Here is a 24,518-nt window from a genome sequence, read left to right on the forward strand (position 1 = left end):
TCACTTGTGTAAACTTAGATACATAATGCTTGATCTCAGTAATGTTCCATGCCAAATCCCATATCTGAAAGTGTCTCTAATCTATTCGTGTGTTATGGAAATTATATAGAACTACACATACCTAGTAGCTTTGTAGTGTGTGTAGAAAATGTACCCTCACTTCAAATCGACAGCTTATGTAGGTATAGGTACTCATATACCACATCTCATATATCTGCCTTCTCGTAGCCCATAGCCATAGCTTGCACATTATCTATTGTGAACAGTGTACATGTTTTGCATTTAAAAATAAATATTATGCAATATGCTATAGGTACTAACTAGTTTGATATATTATGCGGCATCAATCGTCATCATACCCGTGTAAAATTTCGATTTCAAATGTCGTTGTGCGCGGGAATTATAAACATCTGCGTTGGCGGTCATTGTCAACTATTTTTATGCAATGAAAACAAACTCATGTAGACATCTTTACAAAAATACACGTAAAATTGTGCGTAGTATATTATAATTAGGTGAAACGACGAAAACATTACACAATACAGTTACGTCGAAAGTGTAGGTGTTGAGATCATTTCAAGGTTATTTACAATGGCGGGAAACGGAGCGAGTATCCTGTATGATACGCGAAACGCTTACCGAATTATAACAATAACAATCTTCCGAATAGTAAGATATCATAATAATAAATCAAAACTAATATTTCACCAAACAACGTCTTCGATATCAGTTCCAATGAACGTTTTGTTTTGTTGATATGTGAAAAGTTCAATAATCAATATACATTGCTGCATTATCTTGAATACATTTTTAAAGGGGGTATGAAAAGTGTAATGTAATAGTATTTGCAATTAGTGTCATATGCCTCAGTTGTCAATAACATTGAAGTGTGATAGGGATGCAAAATAACTGTAATGCTGCTAAAGAAAAGGAAGAAACATAAACTGTGATTAGACAGAGCTAGACTTATTTATTTTACATACAACTGAAAGAGAAACATATAAAACAGTGTTACAGCATTAAATTTTTTCGTCACGATTGGTACGCATGCGTCATAAGGCTCTACCAGGGCTGTATTTAAAGTAAAATATAATACAAAAATCAATCTAACTACTTATTTACCATAATTATTATTCTGCGTGGATTGCTAATGTCTAAGGAATCATAATTATTAACAAAGTAATAAATGAATACTCAAAATGACTTTTACTTACATTTTCTATAATACATTTCGTTTCAATTTCAAAAACTAGAAAGTCAATACAGCTAAAGTTGAATGCAAAAAAAAAATACGTGTGGCACTCGAGGACTGCCGCGGTAAAGCTATAATTGCATAGCATCTCACCGCTGTGACGGTTGGAGTGGGGGGTGTTAGGTTTTTTCGTTACGGAATTTGATACAAGTACAAAATAATGAGAAAAAAAATATGTACTGATAATATTAATTATATTCTAATGTTCATTACGACCCTGTCAGAATACAATCAGCTGTTTGTAATGACAGTTCCCCTGACAAATACAAAATGGTTGAAAACTAAAGTTGGCAAACAAAGAAAGACAGCGTAATATCGCGTTTTATCGTGTAAAAATAATTTTATTAAGTGAAAGTTAGTTAGTTTAGTGTATATAGTGTGTTTTGTGCACAATGCTGGATTTAGAAATCATCCCAGAACGTTCCCTGGGCTGTGATGCCTGGGAGTTCGTATTAGGTGAGCTATTCACGTATGTTTTTAATTTACGTCAAGATTTTGCGTTGTATTCCGAAGGGATGCGTCTTACGCAATGATTGTTAAAAGTACGTGAGATTCAAACTTAATTTCACGTATTTATGAACATTTCGAAATGGGTATCATTGATTTTTTAATCGCTCAAGTATCACGGGTGCGTCTTTGTTTCGACTTGTTCAATGTTTATTTTTTTTTCTTACACTTGACCATGAAAACGGTCATTTGGCGTTGTTTTCATGTTTATTCAACTATTTTTTAAATGGATTAATTTTATTGTTGTCATTCCCGTTGTTCGATTATTTTTAATGAGCGTAATGAGTTCTGCATTTGAAATTATTTATTTTTTCTATATGATGCATCGTGACCTGATTATGTGTTGTTATGTAGCATGATTAATGTATGAAAATTAATTATTAACTTGACATAGTTGTGTGGAATCTCTAATTAAACTGTATTCACAGTTGTATTTATAGAATTGTGGTTTTTAAATCTAGAAGATTTTTTGAATGTTTGTTGATACTGTACAAAAAGCTTGCCATTTTCATGGTAGTAATAAATTATTATAAATTACATTTACTTTTGGTGTTAGATAGCCCATTTATCGAGGAAGGCTATAGACTATATATCATCATGCTGAGACCAGCAGGGGCAGAGCAATGCGGGTAAAACCGTGGGGCACAGCTAGTTCTATACTAAGATGCTTAGTTGGATATATACAAGTGTTTGTTATTCTTGTCAAGACTACTGCTTTGTGTATTCTCATAAAATCACTCAATCCATAGAACAAGCAGTTGTCCATAGGTTTATCTGAAAATGATACCTCTAGTTTATAGCAAGCAATAAAGTAGTTCTTAGTACTTAATAAAAAGAACACTCTGAACTTCAATAATGTATTTTTAACCTTATATGTATTATTTATTACTAGCTTTCCGCTCACGGCTTCGCCCGCGTTTTCAAAGAAAAACCTGCGTACCTCCCGTTCCCGTGGATTTCTGGGATAAAACCTAGCCTATATGTTATTCCAAGTTACCCTCTATATGTGTGCTAAATTTCATTGAAATCGGTCCAGTAGTTTATGTGTGAAAACCATACATATACATAATTACAAACCTTTCCTCTTAATAATATTAGTATAGACATGATAGATTAGCTAATAAAATGTCTAGGACATTTACTCAATAATTGATTAAAACTATTTTCTCTACATCTATTAAATAACACATTTTATCAGCATATCAAAATTGTTTTTTTTGCTATCAGTAATGCCGTCCTTGAAATATGTAAACATCTTGTAAACAATAAACTACAAGGAATAATAAATGTAATTGTTATCTTTGCTTGGAAATAACTATTTTTGTAAAATTTCCTATCACTACAATTTATTTATAACTAGCTTACCGCCCGCGGCTTCGCCCGCTTTTACTTAAACCTAATAAATTATATACTAAAACCTTCCTCTTGAATCACTCTATCTATTAAAAAAACTGCATCAAAATCCGTTGCGTAGTTTTAAAGATTTAAGCATACAAAGGGACATAGGGACAGAGAAAGCGACTTTGTTTTATACTACGTAGTGATGATAGGAACACAGTCAAGCCTCTTAAAAATATACATTGCAAATTATATTATGTGAGTGATACTATTATAGGTAAAAACACTTCAAAAAAACCTTTTAGTACTCACCTCACTACACAGCATAAAACAAAGTCGCTTTCTCTGTCCCTATGTCCCTTTGTATGCTTAAATCTTTAAAACTATGCAATGGATTTTGATGCGGTTTTTTTAAATAGATAGAATGATTCAAGGGGAAGGTTTTTGTATATTAAATTATAGACAAAACGGGCCAAGTCACGGGCAGTTATCTAGTACACTATAAAATGAAACAAAGTACTTATAAAATTTAAAGGTTCTAATCCAAAAAGCTTGGATTGTGCGTTTTTTAGATGTATGCTCTCACTGCTGAGCTAGCATCCCTCCTTAACCTTTTGAACGCCAATGACATCTATAGATGTCATGCGCAATCGTGCCCTGTGCGCCAACGACACCTATACATGCCAAGAAACAGATCATAGATAAATACAAAATAAACATATTAAACCTTTACTTTTACGTGTTTTATTTATACAGTTTATGAACTGAATCCCCAGTTATTACATAATTGTACACAGTAAACAAAATTGCCAAGTAGTTATTCAAATATTTGATGACAAAAAATAACTTAATTAATGGCTAAAAAAGCATGTTCTCTCGCGCCAATGACATGTATACGTGCCTACTAGTGATGTAGTGTAATATTCAAGTAACTTCATTAAAATTGCAGCGAAATTACTCTAATTCGCTTAATTTTTGTAATAACTACAAAAAAAATATATAAGCTTAGTCACTGAGAAAAAAGGTAAATACTACATTCTTTGGTATAATACCATATTGTCTATATTGTGGATATTGTTGATTTGAATATTTTCCTTTTCGCCAATCATGCGCATCCCTAGCACAGTATCGATATGCAATCCCTTCTGCGCCATTGACATGAATAGATGTCGGACTGGTGACGTCGTAAGCGCGTGCCGTGTTGTTAAGTGCGGAAAGTTGTAAAAATATTTTATCGAGTAGCGGGCGAGTGAGCGAGCAGTTTTCAAAATTTATTACCTAATAAGTCTAATCAGTGCCTTTATTAGAATATTCTTATGATACAAATTGTCGCTATGTCATATCAAAATATGGTAATTGACCTAAATAGGCACCTACATATAATTAGTATTTGTAATAACTCAAGTATTAAACTAAATGATTGGAAAATAAATATGTAGTTTTAATGCAATTCCCTTTATTTAAAGTTAATAGTTGTTTTGATATTTACAAATAAACACTCCACAATAATACCTATAGTTCATATAAACTTAATAAATAAACTCGATAAGTTATAATAATATACAGCTACACATCCCTAATCAGAAGCGAGAGATTATAAAAAAAAGGATGGTTGCCCGCGCCATTGGCATGTATACATGCCAATGGGGCGTAACTGATAGAGAATAGTGCTGTAACTTGCTGCAATTTTATATGTGTTTTTGTATCTCAAAAGGTTGATTTTTTTTGTTGATAGTTGCTATAAATGTGGTCTTAAGTTTTTACAGTAGGAGATGAGGTTAAATAAATATTATTTTTGTGTTATAAGCTGTTTATTCAAATATTCAGACGTGAATTATTATGTTTATCGATAACATTTTGGACTCCCTACTATTTTCAAGGTTATCTCATTGAATTTGTGGCTTGGCGTGGAGGGTACGGCGATGCGTTTTTGCTCTGGCGGTCAAAAGGTTAATTTCATTATTTCTTTACCCACAGAGTATCCCTTTACATAAAACAGGAAAGCTCCCAAATCTAATTTGAACATAGTGACTAATACAATATCCTTATTGAGTATGCTGCTATTTATTACCCTTTCTAACCAATTTACAAAAAGGAGAAAGTTCTCAATTTGGGGCCGTTCAAGTATTACGTGAGCAGATTTCTTACCATTTTTTACCCCCCCGCCCCCCAAAAGTAAGCAAAGCACTTACCCCCTCCCCCTATGCTTACGTAAACATTTTTAGTAATATGTAAATGTTTTTTTATATTGTTATTTTTAAAATAGGAAAATACATGAAAATATTAGGTTTAAGTTTTAACTGATAAACATAGAGTAAATGACAAAAAAAAAAATATAATCAGAAATAAACATAACTAACATAAAGAATATTTTCGGAACACATTAACAGTCTTCAGTCCAAACCTGAATCCATGATTCTAAGTTATCGATGACATTGACAGCGAGTGTCTACGCATATGTATTATTTGCGGGAATCCCCTAAAAAACTTAAATAAGTAACGATGACGTAATAATCATCTAGACCCCCCACCCCCCATGTCATCCAAAATAAGCAAAACAGAGACCCCCCACCCTCCCTTGGTGCTTACGTAATACTTGAACGGCCCCTTTGACTGTATTTTGTGTGTTTGTTAGCTCAGTCAGAATGTTCAACTGGGTGAACCAATTTTGACAATTTTTTTTATTTGAAATCTGGTGCCTTCCTTGTAGTCCTGTTTAAATGATTTAGTTCTGACATTTATACGGCGGTTTAGTATTTTTAAAAATAATTATTGATGACAATTGAAAACATCCATAGTTAGTACTATTAAATAGTTAACAATAAAATGTATTGTGAACATGATTAAGCTCTTTCTAAACATGGTTAATCTTTGTTGTTAATCATTAATTGCGTGTTACTTATATGACGAATATTTCTTTTATTTTTGATAAACACCAGATGGTTATGACAATAGCATTATTGTCGTAACAATCATAAGTTCATAACAATGTTGTTATTCCGGGGAATTATTTATTACGCCGCAAATTTTATCGTAATTTAATTATTTATTTTATTATTGCAATATAGTATTGTTATTGTATTTTAAGTTAAAATCTGTTCAAATAAAATTTTGTATGTAGGCTTTTTTTATTTTGCATTTATTTAATTAAAACAGTTGGGTTTCTTACAATTAATGAGAGCGCATTTGAGTGAAATATTTGAGTACCTATAATGTTAAATATACATATATTTTTTAGTAGCATTTATGATTTAACTATCGTTTTTATTTTATTATTATTATTTTTTAATTTTTATCTGTTTTCTGTTATGTCAGAATATCTCAATTCAAACAATTCCTTTTTCTCAATTACACGTAAAATAGTACAGCTATAAATACCTAACTTCATTTACCAAACAGAATTAAGATATTCATTATTTTATTAAACAGCGGTAAACTTATTTCACGGTAATACGTATATATTTAAAAATAATAATCGTGTTGACAGCTTATCCTACAATCATAAAAAATAATTATGTAATTTTAAGCCGATTCGCAGTTAATAGCCGCAATCCGCATGTCAACGCACTTTTTGCGTGTTATCATTGCTTTGTAGTCATAACAGAGCGTAGTATTTGGAGATAAGTGGACTACTAATCGTGATTTAGGATATTAGACTGTAAGTTAATGGAGAGAAGTCCATTTTGGGGTGCACGGTGGGATCATATGTTTATCGTAAGTGGTTAAGCGTGTGTTGTTTGATTATACTGCGTGTAGCCAGCCCCCCTAGTCAAGTGGCTTTCTGTTAGCGTAGCGTTCAATAGAATAGACTACGAATGTATGAGATTGACGTAACCAGTAGATACGTTTATCTACAGCCTACGTCAATCTCATACATTCGTAGTCTATTCTATTGAACGCTACGCTAACAGAAAGCCACTTGACTAGGGGGGTAGGTCCTTATATGCTCGAATTAAGATTTGTGACTGATATTTAATTTAAAAATGACTTAAAAAAGTTGGGGTCTAAATTTTTTTGTGTAGGTATGTTGGTCTTTTGGCAAGAAGTTTTGGAAGAATATTTTAATTTGCTAAAATAGATAGTAATACATATAATGAATCAATCTATAAACAAGATTCCGAAACACATTTATCATAGCAATGCAGTCGTGTTTTGTTATGTTACTAAAAAAACTGCTCGATTTTTTTTATTATTATTAATTGCTTTTTATAGTTACCTACCTATTATAATTTTTCTTAATGTTCATAACTACAAAATATTATGTTAAGCATACTACGATATCCATTATCTATTTCAAGAAATCTTAGTCTTCTTATACGTTGTTGTTTTGTAAAAAAAAATATAAGCGCTGATATCGCCAAGCTTATGTAAGATTACAATTTCTAAGAAAAAGTATGAAGTAGATAAAACGTTTTTGTACAGAAAATATTATTTTGATGACATTGTTATGAAAACCTATTGTGGATTAAATTTTTTAAACTTTATTTCTTGATAATTAAGAGCTTCTAAATTGGAACACTTCTCGTTAATTGGTAAAGAGCTTTTGCAGTATGCTCTACTATGCAAAAAATATAAAAGTTTTGACGAATAGGCTTTAGAAGTCTATGCAGAAAAAAGACTAAATTTCTATAATGCTTTTCAATCCGAAATATTTTATAATTTCTGCATTTTAGACAACATCTTGAAGAAGTCCTAAAATCCTACATGGAGACAAAAGACCTTCCTATAAAATACCCTATAAACTGTTTGGAAAAATATCTTCCATTTGCCAAATTATTTGTATATTTTACCTATAAACATTTAGTTACACGTGTGACCCTTCATCGTAACCCCATGGGGTCACAATATAAAAAAAAAAAAACTCATTTATAAAGTAAAAACAGGTAAAGCAGTAAATACGTCAATTTAGTTATGGATGGGTTTCGTGTTATGGCCACATCAAGAACTTTACGAGTCTAGGGATTTACGTTGTGGCAACAAAAGCATCTGTAATATTAAATATCGTCGTAACGAAAATTACTTTATAAGGACAAAGGGTGAATATATTATGCTTGAGCATTGGTAGCTGCAACAAATTGGCTTTTGGGAACAATCTCAATGCTGTAGTCGTAGACAATAGATGGCAGTAATGGTGAACCCCTAAAAAGTTTCCTGAATAAACTTCTTCTATGGTTATTGGAGAACTGAATATATTATAATTAGCATTAGCATATCGACATTGACAACCTAAATCTAAAAATAGATCCAAAACAACTTCTCTAATATAATATTAAACTGTATCAACTATGACCAAAATCCACGATCTAATAATGCTACCAGTGGTGCTCAAACTTTTACACTACGAAGTTAAGTTTTGCATTAAAAAACAATTCTTCACACTTAAACTTCAAATAGACTATCATATGAATAACCCAGCCGTTAAATGCATGAATCTATTTTTAAATGTCTACTGAGTCACCAAAGACAGTATTAACAGTTGGATCGATTCGTGAGTAGCATAAGGCATATGTAGGTCATATTCAAAGCCTATGGCATGAAAAGTACCTCATTCACATTTAGGGCTTGCAAGGACTTTAAAATTCAATAAATTAAATAGATTTGAACAATCACCCTGTTGCTTCGGAATTTTCCAGAACCATAATGGCTATGTTTTTAAATAAATTATAACGTTAAGCGCATTATGCTGAATACCCAATTCAACATTCAGTATGAAGACCGGTCTAAATTGAAATAAAGCCTGAGGCATTCCAGTTTGAAAGGAAAAAGATCAGAAAAGTTCAGACTCGTCTGAACTTGTAGCATTTATAAGCAGAGCAGAGTTTGTTTAGCCTCCAACGCGAACGTGCTTCATTTTTTCTATAACTAATGAAATCGCTTTAAACTGCTAACCATACACGATCAAATAGATATGCAACAAAGGGCTCGACAAAAGATGTAACGGTGCGATATATGAATATAATAGTGTAGTACTTAACCCGTTTGCTTTAATATTAGTCACTGTTTTGTAACTGCTTTGTTCATCTCAATGACCCTTTTCAGTATTAAGGTCAGAGATTTCAATCCTTTCTTATTGTGCAGCGGTTAAATTATCTTGAATTGAAATATTTTTTGTTTTTAATTCAAAAGCTATAATATGTACATTTATTCTGATTTTTATTCGTAGAGGACGGAAAATAATGGAAAACAGATACATTTACTTGATGTTCAATGATGCACAGTGTATAAACCACAGTATTACAATATTATTTCCTACAGTAAGGAATCGCCTTTGATGTCGCGCGATGCCGCCGCCAGCGTAGGTACTTACGCTGCCACACGAAAATACGCTAGGGTTGCAACAAATGGGAAATATAACAATTTTGATTATTAATATTATGATGAAATCATTTATTCATATGTACATTCAAAATAATTGCGATTATTAAATCTGATGTAATTATTTGTTCATAAATATATAATTACAGATATTACACTGCTAAATATTATTTACGTGGACACTTTATTTTTGGATGTTCTTAATTGTATATTATACCATTTAACTAAGTAATGCATTCGCATTGGGATGTACAATCTGATTAGAAAATAATGAGGACAACATATACATAGCTTTGATTTTAATTCAACAGATACAATTAATACAGTCTTTCTGAAATATTGTTTCCTTCTGGGATTTCAATGTAGCAGGAACAGTTTGTGCGCGCCATAATAGAATATGTAAGTACCTATGTATAATAAAATTATTACAGAAAAAATACGACTGTGTCGTCCTTTCGCGATAGTTAATGCAAACTCAGCGTGATTGCATTAAGCGGCCCGCGTCGCCCGACCCCCCGCCAGTTCCCCTCCGTTTCTCTGCACAAGTACATTCGTCGCCATACTGTAGGATGGTAATACTGTGGTATAAACTGTGGTAACTATATGAATTAATGTCATGAAAATAATAATTAATAATTATTGATATTGAATTAACAAAATGTGTACTTCTTTTTTTTCATAATAGGACTAAAATTTAGTAATTTAATGTTTTATAGATAATAATTCGTAGTATGTACATAATGTAAGTAGTAACATAAGTTCGATTCGGGTCGAACTGGGCAAGGGGTCATTACTCAACAGCATTTCGATGCAACGGTAAATTTTTTCTCGACATAATAATAAGCATAGGTCATGTACGGTACAAATTAAATTTATAAGTGCATCGTTTTTATTTGATCATTGTGAGATTTGTTTTTTTTTTCGGCATTTTATACACAATCAGTGCATAATATACAGGTATATTAGTAGCACAATAATTTATTTTTTATCCCTTAACGAAGCAATCCAACAAGAACATTATTTACATTATTTAATAATTATAATTAATATAGGTATAAAGAATGTAAATGTTTATATGTAAAAACTCGGCACGAGTAACATTAAATAAGTAATTTTGTTAAGCATGTTTTTAATGTACAAATACGAGCCCATGAAAACTTGAGTATTCATAAATATAGCATTTATGTCGTTAACATTTATATCGAGGGATACCTTAACAATTTTTATTTAAATTATAACTGAGTTACGTATAATTTGTTGATACGAAAAAGTATTATATGTGCATATTGCATAGATATAATTTGAAATTGATATTTTTGGTTTTATGGCATTCAAATGCTTTTGCTTTATAAATAGAAATTTATAAAGAATAGAAAAAATGCGATCACGGGGCGGGACCGGAATGGCGCGAAAGGATGCGGGTTCATGTCCCGCCTCGTGATATAATTTTTTCTACTTAAGTGAAAAAATATAATTATATACATATATTATATTATTTACTCTCAAGGCACTAAAGAAGTTTCACTTCAAAGATAATTTAGTTTGTCTGGCTACAACTAGTGTTAAAAAAGAACTTTTAGCGACAATGAGATTCGAACTAAATGCAGCCTTGTGATACTTAGTATCAATGATCGTAAAAATAATAGCTTCAGTACTAGTTGATTGTAAAAGTAATTTAACAGTGTGCAGTAAAAGATACAGCCAACAAAATTGTGTGCATTAAACACATTGAGTTTCTATGTAAATAATACCAGGCTATCTTTAACCATACTCAGAATTTTAATATAAAAACTAAAAAGAAATGATTATTTCATAAACAAGAAAAAAAATGTTTTAACTGACATTCCCAAAACGAAGAAAGATCCCCTATTCCTAGATCGTAGAATATGTTTTTTTTATGAATAGATAATACATAAGAAACAAAATAAAAAAAAAAATATGTGCGTGTACTAGTGTACACACGTAAGGAGTGAAACAAAAAAATAATTTTCAAAAAATAATTTACTATATGCAACTTTACAGAAATACATTTATTACGTCGAATCACGCGTGGTAGGGATAAGAAAAAGATGGCGCGTAACGGAAAAATGTCACGCGTACGAAAAAATGTTACACTAAATTTTTTTTTTCAATAAAGAAGTTTCACTTCAAAAAAACAATTTAATCACATCAGACTATTATACATCTGCTTAGTTAAAGTATATAATTAAATTAATAAAGTAGGTATAGTTATATTGTTACATAGTTTTAGTCGATTATATCCAGCCATTAACAACAAATTATACAATTATCTCAATAATTATTGTAACTCTTAATTGTTTCAGGAATGCATTTCTCTCAAGCCGTTGCGATTATTCAGAGTCAAGTGGGCACAATCAGAGGAGTCCAAGTACTTTATAGCGATCAGGTGAGATATAACACATTTAGAGATAAACTACGATAACATGGCGCGCCCCTCCAAATTACTGTTTCAATGTGTGTAGTGACATCCTTACGAAGGAGTTTGTATGTAGTTGTACGTATTCGTCTTTAGTACTTTACGTCCAGATTTGTTGGTCAACTAATCATAAGTTGCCGAGCGCCCAAGACAACGCACGTGTCGTTTTCATAGAATACGTCAGTGCAGCGCCATTACTAATAATAATGAGCGATTAGAGCGTGACTAGTCGAGCAACAAATCCGTGGATTTGTTTTTGTTTGACGGCCGTCTCATTACGCACACATGCGTTGTGAATCTTGGTGGTGCATTGTAAATACTTTCACAAATACTTTCAAACGTTTTGAATTTTGGATGCCATGTTATCGTAGTTTATCTCTACATATCTAATATAGTCATTAGTATATTGATGGAGTGTTATGTACTTGGGTTGTAGATAATACATCTTAGAGTATGTATTAGCAAGAGAATACATAATGACAAAGTTTTAGTTTTTTGAAATAATTTTGAAATGAAATATGTTAAAATAGATAACACGGAATAAATAATAAAATCTTTATTTTGACAAAATATTATACCTTACAAAACTATGTACACTGACTCTTAAACTAGAAGAGCTCTGTATCTTAAGAATATAGAGAATATAGATGATTTTATAAACTGCATCGTAAAACTATTGATGAATTTCGAACTAACATTAGAAATAGGTGGACACCATTTTCAGTCTTTATTATCTTTTTCTGTGTGTCGTTTGCAATGAAAAAAACATTAAACACACAATTTTTTTTTCATTGTATACGACTACGCCCGCGCCATCTAGTACTAAAACTAAGTAATACACATTCTAAGCTATTAAATAATACTGTAGAAGTAGTAAATTCTATGTTTATTTCCATAGACAAAATAAAAAACAATTTAGTGTTAAGTAAAAGATTTATTAAATAATATAATAATACTTATTTCTCTTTCAGAATCCGCTCGCAGTAGATTTAGTTATCAACATGCCTCAGGACGGCATACGGTTAATATTCGACCCGGTGGCCCAACGGCTGAAGATTATAGAAATATATAATATGAAATTAGTTAAACTTAGGTATAGGTGAGTATCTGTTCATTTACCTACCAATTACCATGATACATAATAGAATTATAAAGCCGGCTATGCACACACCTGCCGCAGGGGCAATCTTGGCGCGGCGGTCGGAGCAATTTCAGCTGTTCTCTAAATTGCCCCTGCTTGCCTATACACATCACTATTAAGGAGGCAATTATGGGTGAAATCCCAGTATTGCCCCTGCGGCAGGTAGGTGGATAGCCGGCTTATTATATAGTTTCTTGACGGCTCTTCCCTGTAGAAATTGCTTTCCGAACCGGTGCAGTGGTAAAAAAAAGACATAGCAAATAGTAATACATACATATATATAGTAGTACATAATATTATGTTATGACAATTAAGTGACAATTAACGAGCGCTTCTAGAAGAAGTCTTCTTCTTTGTTTATGGCCCTACCCAATAAAGGGATTTTGCCAAAGAAGAAGTTTAATAAAAGAAAATAAAGAGTGACTTGACAGCTCAATATCTATATTAATACTAAAGAAAAACGGCTCTTTATTTACTTAGATTGTTTGTAATTAATACACTACATGATATAATAGCACTAGTTTACTTCATAAATAGGTAATCAAGCCTGTCACTACAAAATTCAGTATTTCCTTAAAATCGAACCCAGCACCTTCGTCTTATATGCCAGTACCAAAAATTGCACCAATGAAGATCAGGGACCGTATTATGACCTCTTATTTCCAGACAGTTTACACCGTGAATTGCGGCCCCTGACCAACGATATCATTGCAAATCATTTAACATAGTAACTGTACATAATATCTGTTTTACTATGGGCAAAAAACAACTAATGCAAGATCTCGTGAGTCATAACGGCATGACCTTTAACGGCGAATGAAAGTAATCAATTGCAAGTGTTATATTATATTTTTTGCAATAATAACATTGCGTAACTTTGGTTTTTATCATCTTTGCGTGGAGTTGGGATGTAGGATGTTTATATTTTTCAATTGGATCATGTTAACGGTTATATTCTAGATTTGTTTGGTGACGTAATGTCTAATCATGCAAGGTTTAATAGTGTGCATGATTTAATCGTTGTGGTTTTTTTTTTTCATTTAAATCCAATACTGTAAATAAAAAATACATTTAAGGTGTATAAAAAAAAGACTCTTTGATTACAATTTACAATCTTCAGTTCTGGAAGATGCTTTTAGGGTTCTGTACTTCAGAAGAAAAAAACCCTTTTATGATCATTCTTCCCATTCGTATGTTCAACTACCTACCTATAAGGCAGTTTTTACAGACATTACAATAAAGATAATTATAATATAAAAATTTTTGGATTTTTTTTTCTGTTTTTTGCTATTTTTTGTACCTTTACCTTATAAAACTGTGCCCCACAATATTTTAACATCTTGTATTTCACTTTTCCAGCGGCTTGTGCTTCAACTCGCCGGAGATAACGCCGTCCATCGAGCAGGTGGAGCACTGCTTCGGCGCGACCCACCCGGGCCTTTACGACAGCCAGCGGCACCTGTTCGCACTCAACTTCAGGGGGCTCACGTTCTACTTCCCCGTTGATAGCAAATTTGAGGTTGGTTTTTCTAGGGCAGATCATGAAGAGGAAGGAGTATTGCCTTGTTTTTAATTTTACGCCTATAGTACACTTAGAAATTGATTTTATTAGACTGTTTATTTGTAATGTCTCTCTGTAGCCTCCTAAATATATCCAGATATTAAAATAATGTCATAAAACCGCTCCGTTGTAACATAAAAGAAGGACAAACAAACAAACACTTACATAATCGTAAGTCGGAGTAGTAAGGATTACTGATTAGCCGTTATTCCCATGGAAATGTGATGTCTCACCGCCTGTCGTTACTCTCTCGGAAGATTAAAATATAAGTTTTTAAAATTTTACGATGACGTCAATACCACGCAACCCAAAACTAAAATAGATGACGATAAGCTGGTAACAATTAAAAAAACAAATAAGTATATATTTTAAAGTCACTTTTTTCTTCATTTTCAGCCTGGATACGCGCACGGTTTGGGTTCACTACAATTCCCAAATGGAGGTTCACCAGTCGTGTCAAGAACAACCATTTATTACGGATCACAGCATCAGGTAATTTATTAATTTCAAACACATTCAAAATTTCTTAAAACTAGGTTTATTGGTCGAATTTTCTGAAAAAATTAAGGGAATATAACATTTTCAATATAAATACATTAATACAACATTTTTAAAAGCTACAAGTACAAAAAAAAAAATGACGGACACGATGAACACAGAAACAACAAATAATAGTAAAAAAAGTGTTCGGTGTCACGTGCCACAAAATTTGTGTTTTAAATTATAGAGTAGCATTCAGCCCGCGGCTTTGCCCGCTCTAGCTTTAACTTAAAAATTGCATACTTATTACTTAAACCTTCGTCGAGAACCACACGATCGATAAAAAAAGATGTGGCAGAATATAATACGTAGTTTTAAAGATTATGGGCCGATTTTTCAATCCATGGTTAAAACTTATCCGCCCAATAAAGTATTACACGATAATATTAAAATGTCACCCGTAAACTGTCAAAGACGGGCAAAGAATACATTTTTGAAATGGTAGTTTAATACGTTATTCGACGAATAAATATTAACCAAGGATTGAAAAATCTGCCCTTAAGCAAATACAAGCCATAAATAAATCGACAATCGGAAGCGACTTTGTTTTATAATATGTTAGTCATATTCATATAGACATATGTTTATATTAATACCAATAAAACGATGAAAGTCCATATCCAATATCACAAACTACTGATTAAATACTGGATTATAAGTTTATCAAATGAAATCTTCATATAATACTAATTAATTAAATACATAAGACAGTCATGTGTCATCAGATAAAAACGCAATAGAAATATAAACACTTGAGTCATTAAATTATAATAAAACTAGCGGTCCGCCCCGGTTTCGCCCGTGGTACATATTTACGTTTTCCGGGATAAAATATAGCCTATTAACGGAACAGTTTCAAATCGGTCCAGTAGTTTTTGAGCCTTTAAATACTTCTATGTATATCTACCTCTATACTTGATATTATAAAGAGGAAAAGTTTGTATGTATGTATGTATGGTTTTCACACATAAACTACTGGACCGATTTTGATGAAATTTGGCACAGATAATCTTTAGACCCTGAGAAAGAACATAGGCTACCTTTTATTGCGAAATATGTACCATGGGTGAAGCCGGGGCGGACCGCTAGTTCAATACAAAAATACAAAGGTTTCCTCTTTATAGTATTAGTATAGATAATCAGTGCTAGTCCATGACTCTATCAGCTGTTATAATAATGTAATATCTATTCATTTCATTTTGTTGCACATTATTGAGAATGTATCGTCGTTAATATATGATACAAATTTAATGAATTTTAAAATATGTTACACAAAACGGTTGTGTGTATTCCATAGAAATCTAAATAACAAGACACTAGAAGTCGTAAGCGTGCGTGACCTTGTCGCCACTCAGGTGATTTGCACATCACCAGTGCATTCGTCACTGTTCAGTTGCTCTGGAGATGTATGAGTGTATACATGGTGTGTTTCAGCAATTCCCATTGCGGATATTCTTCCACAAGTTGTAATTATACTTATAAAGGAATAATATTTCATCGGAAAATATTTTTTTTTAGAAATAATGCCGTTTTTCCTTAAAATTATAGAATATTTACAAGTATTACGAGTGTCACCATAGTAATCGAAATAACAATGAATGACACAGTCGACCATTCTTATTATCACGTTTGTTCGTATTGGACCAAAAAGTCTCATATACTTAGGGATGTTATTCTAAAATAAACCGTAAATTCGTGCGTTAGGATACATATTCAAAAGCTTAATTTAATAGATAAGTTAGTTTTCACTAAAATCAAGCTGTCCAATAAAAGGCATAGTTTACTTGTGTGTACTGTTTAGCTTTCGGTTTGAATGTGTTGATTTTGGCGACAGCGGTTTTCATACGAATTATGACATTACAGCACTTCTATGTGTCTTGTTATTTAGATTTCTATGGTGTATTCAGTAAAAAAGTTAATAACAAAATCTCTTAATTTTACTACTAAATAAATACAGTACCGTTTTTTTAATAATGATACAATGTACATTAAATTTAGTAATAACTAGTAACATTTTACACTTAAAATCAGGTACACTTACACCTATTTTGTGTCAAAGTGTTGTGTTATAACACTTATAACACTATTAGACTATTTTGGTGACACTTTGAGGTACTTAGAGCGTATACGCACTATGCGGGTAGCCGCATTGCGGGTAGCCGTCCGGCTGACCGCAAGCACAATTATGTACGTAATATTCATTTCTATGCGCACTGCGATGCGGCTACCGCAGACCGCAAAGTGCGTATACGCTCTAATAGTTGTGTTGTAGGAGTACTTTTACGTAAATATCTATGGTTTTATAACAGTATTTTTAATCTCTTGTGTATTTTACCTATTTCAGTTGACAAGATCAAGTAACGGCGGTCGCTGTTCAGCACCACTAGCCGACTTACCTCTATCGTGTTACCGGCACCAGTTGCACTTGCGTCGTTGTGACGTGCTGCGTACAGCGACCAGCACGCTTGGCCTCCGCTTGCATATATACACTGAAGGTAGGTAAGGGGTCAGGTTATAGTGGACGTTATTTTTATCAAGGCAAGTGAAGGAATTGGTCTATTGTGTACCGTCATTAGTTACACATGCGTTGTTGTGACGTGCTTACAGCGACCAGCACGCTTGGCCTCCGCTTGCACTTTTACACTGAAGGTGATTGTTAGGATATAGTGTATGAAATGTTTGAAGTGCCTTAGGGATGCAATGGGTTGAGGATTGAGGCAAAATATCTGTATTGATTTTATATTTTAATTTTTTTTGAACACATAGACATTTAAAAATAAGCAACGGCAATGACATACAAATAGGACAATTATTTTTAATACCTACATATGGATAATATCACATTTCTTCGAGAAATATTTATTATGCTACTTATTCATTTATTTATTTATTTATTTATTAGAAATACCAACGTTTTTTTTACATTGTTCTAAATGTAACAAACAATTATAGGTATTCACAACATGCAAATATACATTCATTGATTTGGGACTTCATCTCATATTCAACAACAAAATGTCTCATATATGCTATAACCCACTCTACTTGCAGGCACCCGCGCGGGCGAAGCACCCGCAGCCCGGCGGCGCGTAGTACGCTTCGGGGACAGTTGCCAAGCCGTCTCCAGAGCCCTAGCGGCCCCCGCACGCCTGTACTATAAGGCAGATGATAAGATGCGTATCCACCGACCGACCGCCCGCCGTCGCCCACCACCCGCATCAGACTACTTCTTCAACTATTTTACCTTGGGACTGGTGAGTTGAAATAAATAAAGAAAATATATATTTACTAGCTGTTGCCCGCAGCTTCGCCTGCGTGGAAAAGATAAATTTTCATCGTACTTTCATCCCCTATTTTATCCCTTTAGGGTATGAATTTTCTAAAATCCTTTCTTAGGGGACGCCTACGTTATGACATCTACCTGAATGCCAAATTTCAGCCCGATACGTCCAGTGGTTTGGGCTGTGCGTTGATAGATCACTATATCAGTCACCTTTGAGTTTTATATATATATATATAGATTTAACTTAACAAAAAAAAATGAAAACATTTAAAAATTAAATAAATATGTAATAAATGAGTAATAAGAGAAATAATAAATGGAACCAAACGAGGCAGCCATTTTAAGGTAAACTCGACACGCACGCGCTTGTCGAGTTTACTGAGAATACAAAAACTCGTACACGCAACTTTGTACACGCATACATATACACAAACTGCTACAAGTGTACATTAGACATACATATACCTATAAACACGCACGCACACAAAATTAAATACTCTTTTACTAATTTGTATACACAAATCGTCAATTGTTTGGCATGCAAATATTAACAAAACTAAAGCGTCTTATTCACGGTCCATCCCCGACGTACGTCGGCTCAAGGCCGCGGTGCTGGATGTATCCTACTGACGATCGTGCGCGCATCAAGCATGGCTAGGGTTGCCAACTTTTATTTGAAGAAATAGAGTATATCTAATTTTAAAGGAGGTAAATAAAGAGTAAATAAATATTTTAAAGTGAAACTTTTATTACATTGTCTCAAACTTATTGGTCTGTGTAGCGCATGTCGCGTGACGGTCGGCTGCCGAGTAGGTATAAAGCAGTGTTCGGAGTCATTAACGTACAAATACGATTATTTTGTGCCTAAGTTTCACTTTTACCGTGGTTTCATAAAACCACACATTTTATTAAAAATGTATTTTTATGTACTTCACACGCCACTTCACATTCATGACCGAAAAGACTCTTTCAGTAAATGATGAAGTGGCGGGAACAGAGAGTATATAGCTAATCATTTTTTTAAACAAACAAATTCGTCAAGACATTTTTTTAAAATAAATTGCCATTTTTCTGCAGTGGACTTTTGCATAAAATCTGTGTTATTCAACAATTCGCCTTGGAGTTCTTTTAAAATAATAACTTCTGAATATAAACTGTCCATGTGTACTAGGTTGATCCAAAAGTAATTATTATAATTGGGTATTTCCTGTGTACATAAAAATATAAAATAACTGTTTCTTGCTTGCTCATGCTTCTACTCACTAAGTTATCACAAAAAAATCATACCAATAGGCCACGTTTCCAAGGATTTACATTAATTTCTGTTGGCAACACTGATCTGCTGTACGTCCGCGCTATTCACTGTCCATCTGCACGACGTTCGCGGTGGTGGGGGTGCTTGCTGGATGAAAAATTGGTCGTGCACATCCAGCAAGATAATAATAATAATTATTGACGTACGTCAACACTATTCACTGTCGTTTTGCGTCGTGCATCGTGTATGACCTTGGCTGGACGTACGTCAAGATGGACCGTGAATAAGACGCTTCATGTATATCTTCCAGGACGTGCTATTCGATGCGCGCACACATCAAGTGAAAAAGTTCGTGTTACACACAAACTATCCGGGACACTATAACTTCAATATGTACCACCGTTGCGAGTTTGAACTCAACGTGCAACCGGATAAGTGAGTAAAATTTTAATTATAATATGTACGGTATGAAATAACATTTGCTTTTGAATTTATTAATAACAAATGTCATAGGCTTTTTTTTGTTTTGTATGACATTTGTTTTTTTTTTTGGGATACATTGATATCCTTATCTTTCAAATCAATACGTTATTTGTCATGTGGCAAAAAGATGAGAGACAAAGTTAGTGTGCAACATTGTGTATGACACTGACTATTATAATAAATATCACTAACACTATTAAATTTTTCGCTTCGCGTTGAAAAATGGAAAAGTAAGTGAATAAAGCTAACTTTTCCATTTTTCAACACTAGGTCAATGACCGTTTGAATTCATTAACTTTATGTTTCTATCCTAAATACCACTATTCCAAAACAGATGCGAATCAAACACACTAGTAGAATCCCGCGGCGCTGTGTGCATAACCGCGTATAGCAAGTGGGAGAGTGTGTCCCGAGCTCTACGTGTGTGCGAACGGCCCGTAGTTCTAAATCGGGCGTCTTCGACCAACACGACCAACCCGTTCGGATCCACCTTCTGCTACGGGTACCAGGACATCATATTCGAGGTACTAGGATATTAGGAAATTACTATTTATTATGTACTATCCACTCGCGGCTTCGCCCGCGCAATCAAAGAAAAACCCGCATAGTTCCCGTCCCCGTGAAATTTCCGGTCCTATCCTATGTCCTTTCTCGGGTATCAAAATATCTCTATACCAAATTTCATGCAAATTGGTTCAGTAGTTTAGGCGTGATTGAGTAACAGACAGACAGACAGAGTTACTTTCGCATTTATAATATTAGTATGGATTATTATGTATTTATTATGAAATTACTATGTATTACTAGGAAAATGATATTCGGCGACTTTTGGACAGTTTTAGTAGGAATATTGGTAAGTCTGGGCAATAGTACTCTGTGTGCATGTGTCGTCGTGTCTCCAGCAACCAAACTATTGAGTATTGATAATATGAGAGTCATTTATTTATTTATTTATTTTGACGATAGAACACTTCTACGAAGTCCGGTTTTATTTATTTATAATACAATTCATTATAAATAAACTTAGACTGCCGCAAACTCAAATCTCTTTACAGATTTACCGCGCGCCAGCGCCGTCGACATAGAAAACAAAGATTCGATAATTATTAACATTGACAATAATACATATTAGTTATTACATACATACATTCATAATTCATTTACAAAACTAACAAAAACATCCCGCAACATCTAAGTACATCTTTTATTTAATTATCCTAAGAAATTAACATCGTGGGTAGAAATAAAAATAATTTGGAAAATCCAAAAGTGCACGCCTCATAATTTTTTTTAAATAAATATTTATTAATTATTATTTTTGTTTATTTAATAACAATTAAACCACATCGAATCAGACCCTGAAAAATGAAAGGGTTCTATTCCTGAGCATACTCAAGCGTAAGAGAAAAAAAAAGACTCGATTAGTAAAGTATTTCGGCCGCTATCGTGTTAACAAGAAAAAGGATCCGCACATACAGACACACGGACGTCCAAGACAGAACTTTTTTAAACTGTTTTTTAACTAGTTTAAATAACAAAAATGACATCAAAAATATCATGAACGTTAAAAATAGTGTTTTTTCTTAATATGTGTGTGTATGTATTATCTTGCAAGTGCAATGTATGATAACATAAAGACATTTTAAGTTTGAAAAATCAGATGTTTTGCGCGAAGTGACAGTAGTACCCACCTCAACGCTTCGCTTATGAGGCGTGCAATAATCTACATCTTATCGCAACCGCGGACTGCACCCACAGGGTGTTTATTTTTCGTTTACAGCATTAATTAATCGAATGTCATTTTTTACACAATTATATGCCAGTAGATAGTTTGAATGAATAATTGTTTAAATTTGAGAATATTCTCAAGCATTTGTATGTTCGGTCGCATTAGAAAGAAAGAAACATTTATCAATATAAAATTATATTGTTTTACAGGTGATGTCGAACAACTACATAGCGTCGATAACTCTGTACCAGCCAGAGGGAACCCGACCCCAGTACGCGGTCAGCTCTATCGCGTGACACGATAAGGTGATTATTATTATATTATGTCCTTGTTGTATAATAACTTAAAAAAAATAACGTCTAATTGTCAGAAATAGACCGGACCGGAGGCTTTTAAATAAAAAAATCATCATCAAAATCGATTACGATTCCTTAAAAGTTTTCAGGTAATAAACCCCGAAAAAATACAGTCTAATTCAGAACCTCCTTTTGTTTTGAAGTAGATTGATAAACAACGTTCTTTATTTATTATTAGATAATTGAGGTAGTAATTGTGTGCCTAATATACCATATTTTTGCTAATTCCGAGAATATTATTATTTAAGTATGATTAAAAAAATATGTGTTTGATGTAATCAAATAAAAAACCATTTCTTTTGCTAATTCAGTTTATTTTTCACAGGTTAAACAGATAAATGGTAAAAAATACAAATCCTGAATGCCAGTTTGACAGTCAACAAGTGACACGACAGCGTTGCTACTTCAAAAAAACAATTCCATCGAACTTCTGGCAACAACAATACATATCCCCGAACTAAACCAACCTAAGAGGAAACAGTATTTAACAAAAAAATGTGATAAAAACTGTGAAAAAAAAAACTACAAAAAAAAAGTGAGTGACCGATCTCAAATAGTGTGGAAGTTTATTTAAAACGTTAGCAAAAATTGACAGTTATATAAGTTTATTTTTTAATCAAGTGACGGACGATGGTATAGAAATTTCTGGATATTTTAGTCAATTGTGTTCTCTTTTGAAATTGACGAGTTTCCAAAGTATAAATAGACTGTTGTAAATATCGGAAAATATTATGATAATTATTATATTGTAAATTGACGTATTTTTTCTAAAAATAAAACCCAGATCGAGTATGTCGGTGTAACTATTGTGAAAAAAAATGTGCAAAAAAATATTTTCTATGCACCACAATAATGTGTTTATAGCTATAGATTATAATTTAAAATAAATTCATAGATAAAAATTCTTGTCTTTTCAACTCTCCAATCATTGGAATAAAAAAATTAGGGATGTAACGATACATGATTTTGCCGATACGATACCGATACCGATATTTGTAGTAATGTATCGGCGATACCGATACCGATACCGATATCGATGGCTTGGTAGAAAGATAAATAGTGTATTATACCAACAATTAACAGAGATTCAACTGTTAATCGTATTCTTTTAAATAAAAATGTCAAATCAAAAAAACAACAAAACCATTTATTTTAGTATTATTATTTTACAAAGTCAGTTAAACTTTAAGTAATACACATACAATCAGTACCTAATAAAAGTTTACTATTGGTAGAGTTTTTTCAGAAAACAAAGTGCGCACGCGCGGGCGGCCTCCCGCATCGTTCATTGGGCGCGGTTTTTTGAATTGTTTGATATCGGTATCGGTTGTTTTATTATCGGCGATACCGATATATCGGCTTGCCGATTATATCGGCCGATATATCGGTATCGGTATCGGTATCGTTACATCCCTAAAAAAAATCATCAAATCATTTTTTAATTATATTTTTTACATTATGGTGCATGTATATTTTTAAGAATAATTGTCTATGAATATATTTAACTTTTTTATTGTAAGTATCATTTATAATTAATTAATGGTTTTGCTATTCGATTTTTTCACAATTTTATATTATTAATGAAATCGAAGAGCCGAGTTTGCTTAAAATAAATAAATTAATTAAAATAAATATCTACTTATTCGTTCGCTATGCGCAATCTCGTATGTATGTTTGTGTGTATGTTCCGCTTATGTGCTATTGTCACAAATAATCGTAGTTTATTTTCTTTTATTATTAAAATTTAAAGCTTTTCACAGCTTCGTGCACGACGTTATATAATATGCGATATTTTTTGGGGTATTTGACCTTTATTTTGACCTTTTGGGTGTATTCTTTCCTAAAAAATAAACTTCAAAGGAACCGTAAAAATCTTTAAATTAGGGATGTAACGATACATGATTTTGCCGATACGATACCGATACCGATATTTGTAGTAATGTATCGGCGATACCGATACCGATACCGATATCGATGGCTTGGTAGAAAAATAAATAGTGAACTATGCATAAAAAGTTACTAACATTTAACAGAGACTCAACTGTCAGTCGTATTCTTTTAAATAAAAATGACAAATCAAAAAACAACAAAACCATTTATTTTAGTATTATTATTTTACAAAGTCAGTTAAACTTTCAGTAATACACATACAATCAGTACCTAATAAAAGTTTACTATTCAGAAAACAAAGTGCGCACGCGCGGGCGGCCTCCCGCATCGTTCATTGGGCGCGGTTTTTTGAATTGTTTGATATCGGTATCGGTTGTTTTATTATCGGCGATACCGATATATCGGCTTGCCGATTTTATCGGCCGATATAT

At 32.9% G+C, this 24,518-nt stretch overlaps 1 protein-coding gene across 1 annotated transcript; it reads left to right on the forward strand.

Moving 5' to 3' along the window:
* Window positions 1–1,526: 1,526 nt before the first annotated feature.
* Window positions 1,527–23,134, forward strand: LOC149897650 (PHAF1 protein CG7083). Its single transcript, XM_090116343.1, has 11 exons — window positions 1,527–1,708; window positions 11,737–11,819; window positions 12,821–12,948; window positions 14,350–14,509; window positions 14,948–15,043; window positions 17,436–17,586; window positions 18,143–18,345; window positions 19,940–20,064; window positions 20,447–20,636; window positions 22,051–22,146; window positions 22,523–23,134. Exons 1-10 carry the CDS (start codon window positions 1,645–1,647, stop codon window positions 22,135–22,137), a joined length of 1,287 nt encoding a protein of 428 aa, XP_089972469.1. The 5' UTR covers window positions 1,527–1,644; the 3' UTR covers window positions 22,138–22,146; window positions 22,523–23,134.
* Window positions 23,135–24,518: the final 1,384 nt, after the last annotated feature.

The sequence above is a fragment of the Colias eurytheme genome, chromosome 25 (genome assembly GCF_061535395.1).
Source record: "Colias eurytheme isolate Ceu_HAF_F1 chromosome 25, ilColEury1 Martin Lab GWU primary, whole genome shotgun sequence".
NCBI lineage: Eukaryota > Metazoa > Arthropoda > Insecta > Lepidoptera > Pieridae > Colias > Colias eurytheme.

Excerpts from the sequence above, each read along its gene's own strand:
- LOC149897650 (XM_090116343.1), top strand. The coding sequence starts at position 1,645 with ATGCTGGATTTAGAAATCATCCCAGAACGTTCCCTGGGCTGTGATGCC. Across the intron at positions 1,709-11,736 it reads TGCCTGGGAGTTCGTATTAG|GAATGCATTTCTCTCAAGCC; the intron begins GTGAGCTATTCA and ends TAATTGTTTCAG. Across the intron at positions 14,510-14,947 it reads CCGTTGATAGCAAATTTGAG|CCTGGATACGCGCACGGTTT; the intron begins GTTGGTTTTTCT and ends CTTCATTTTCAG.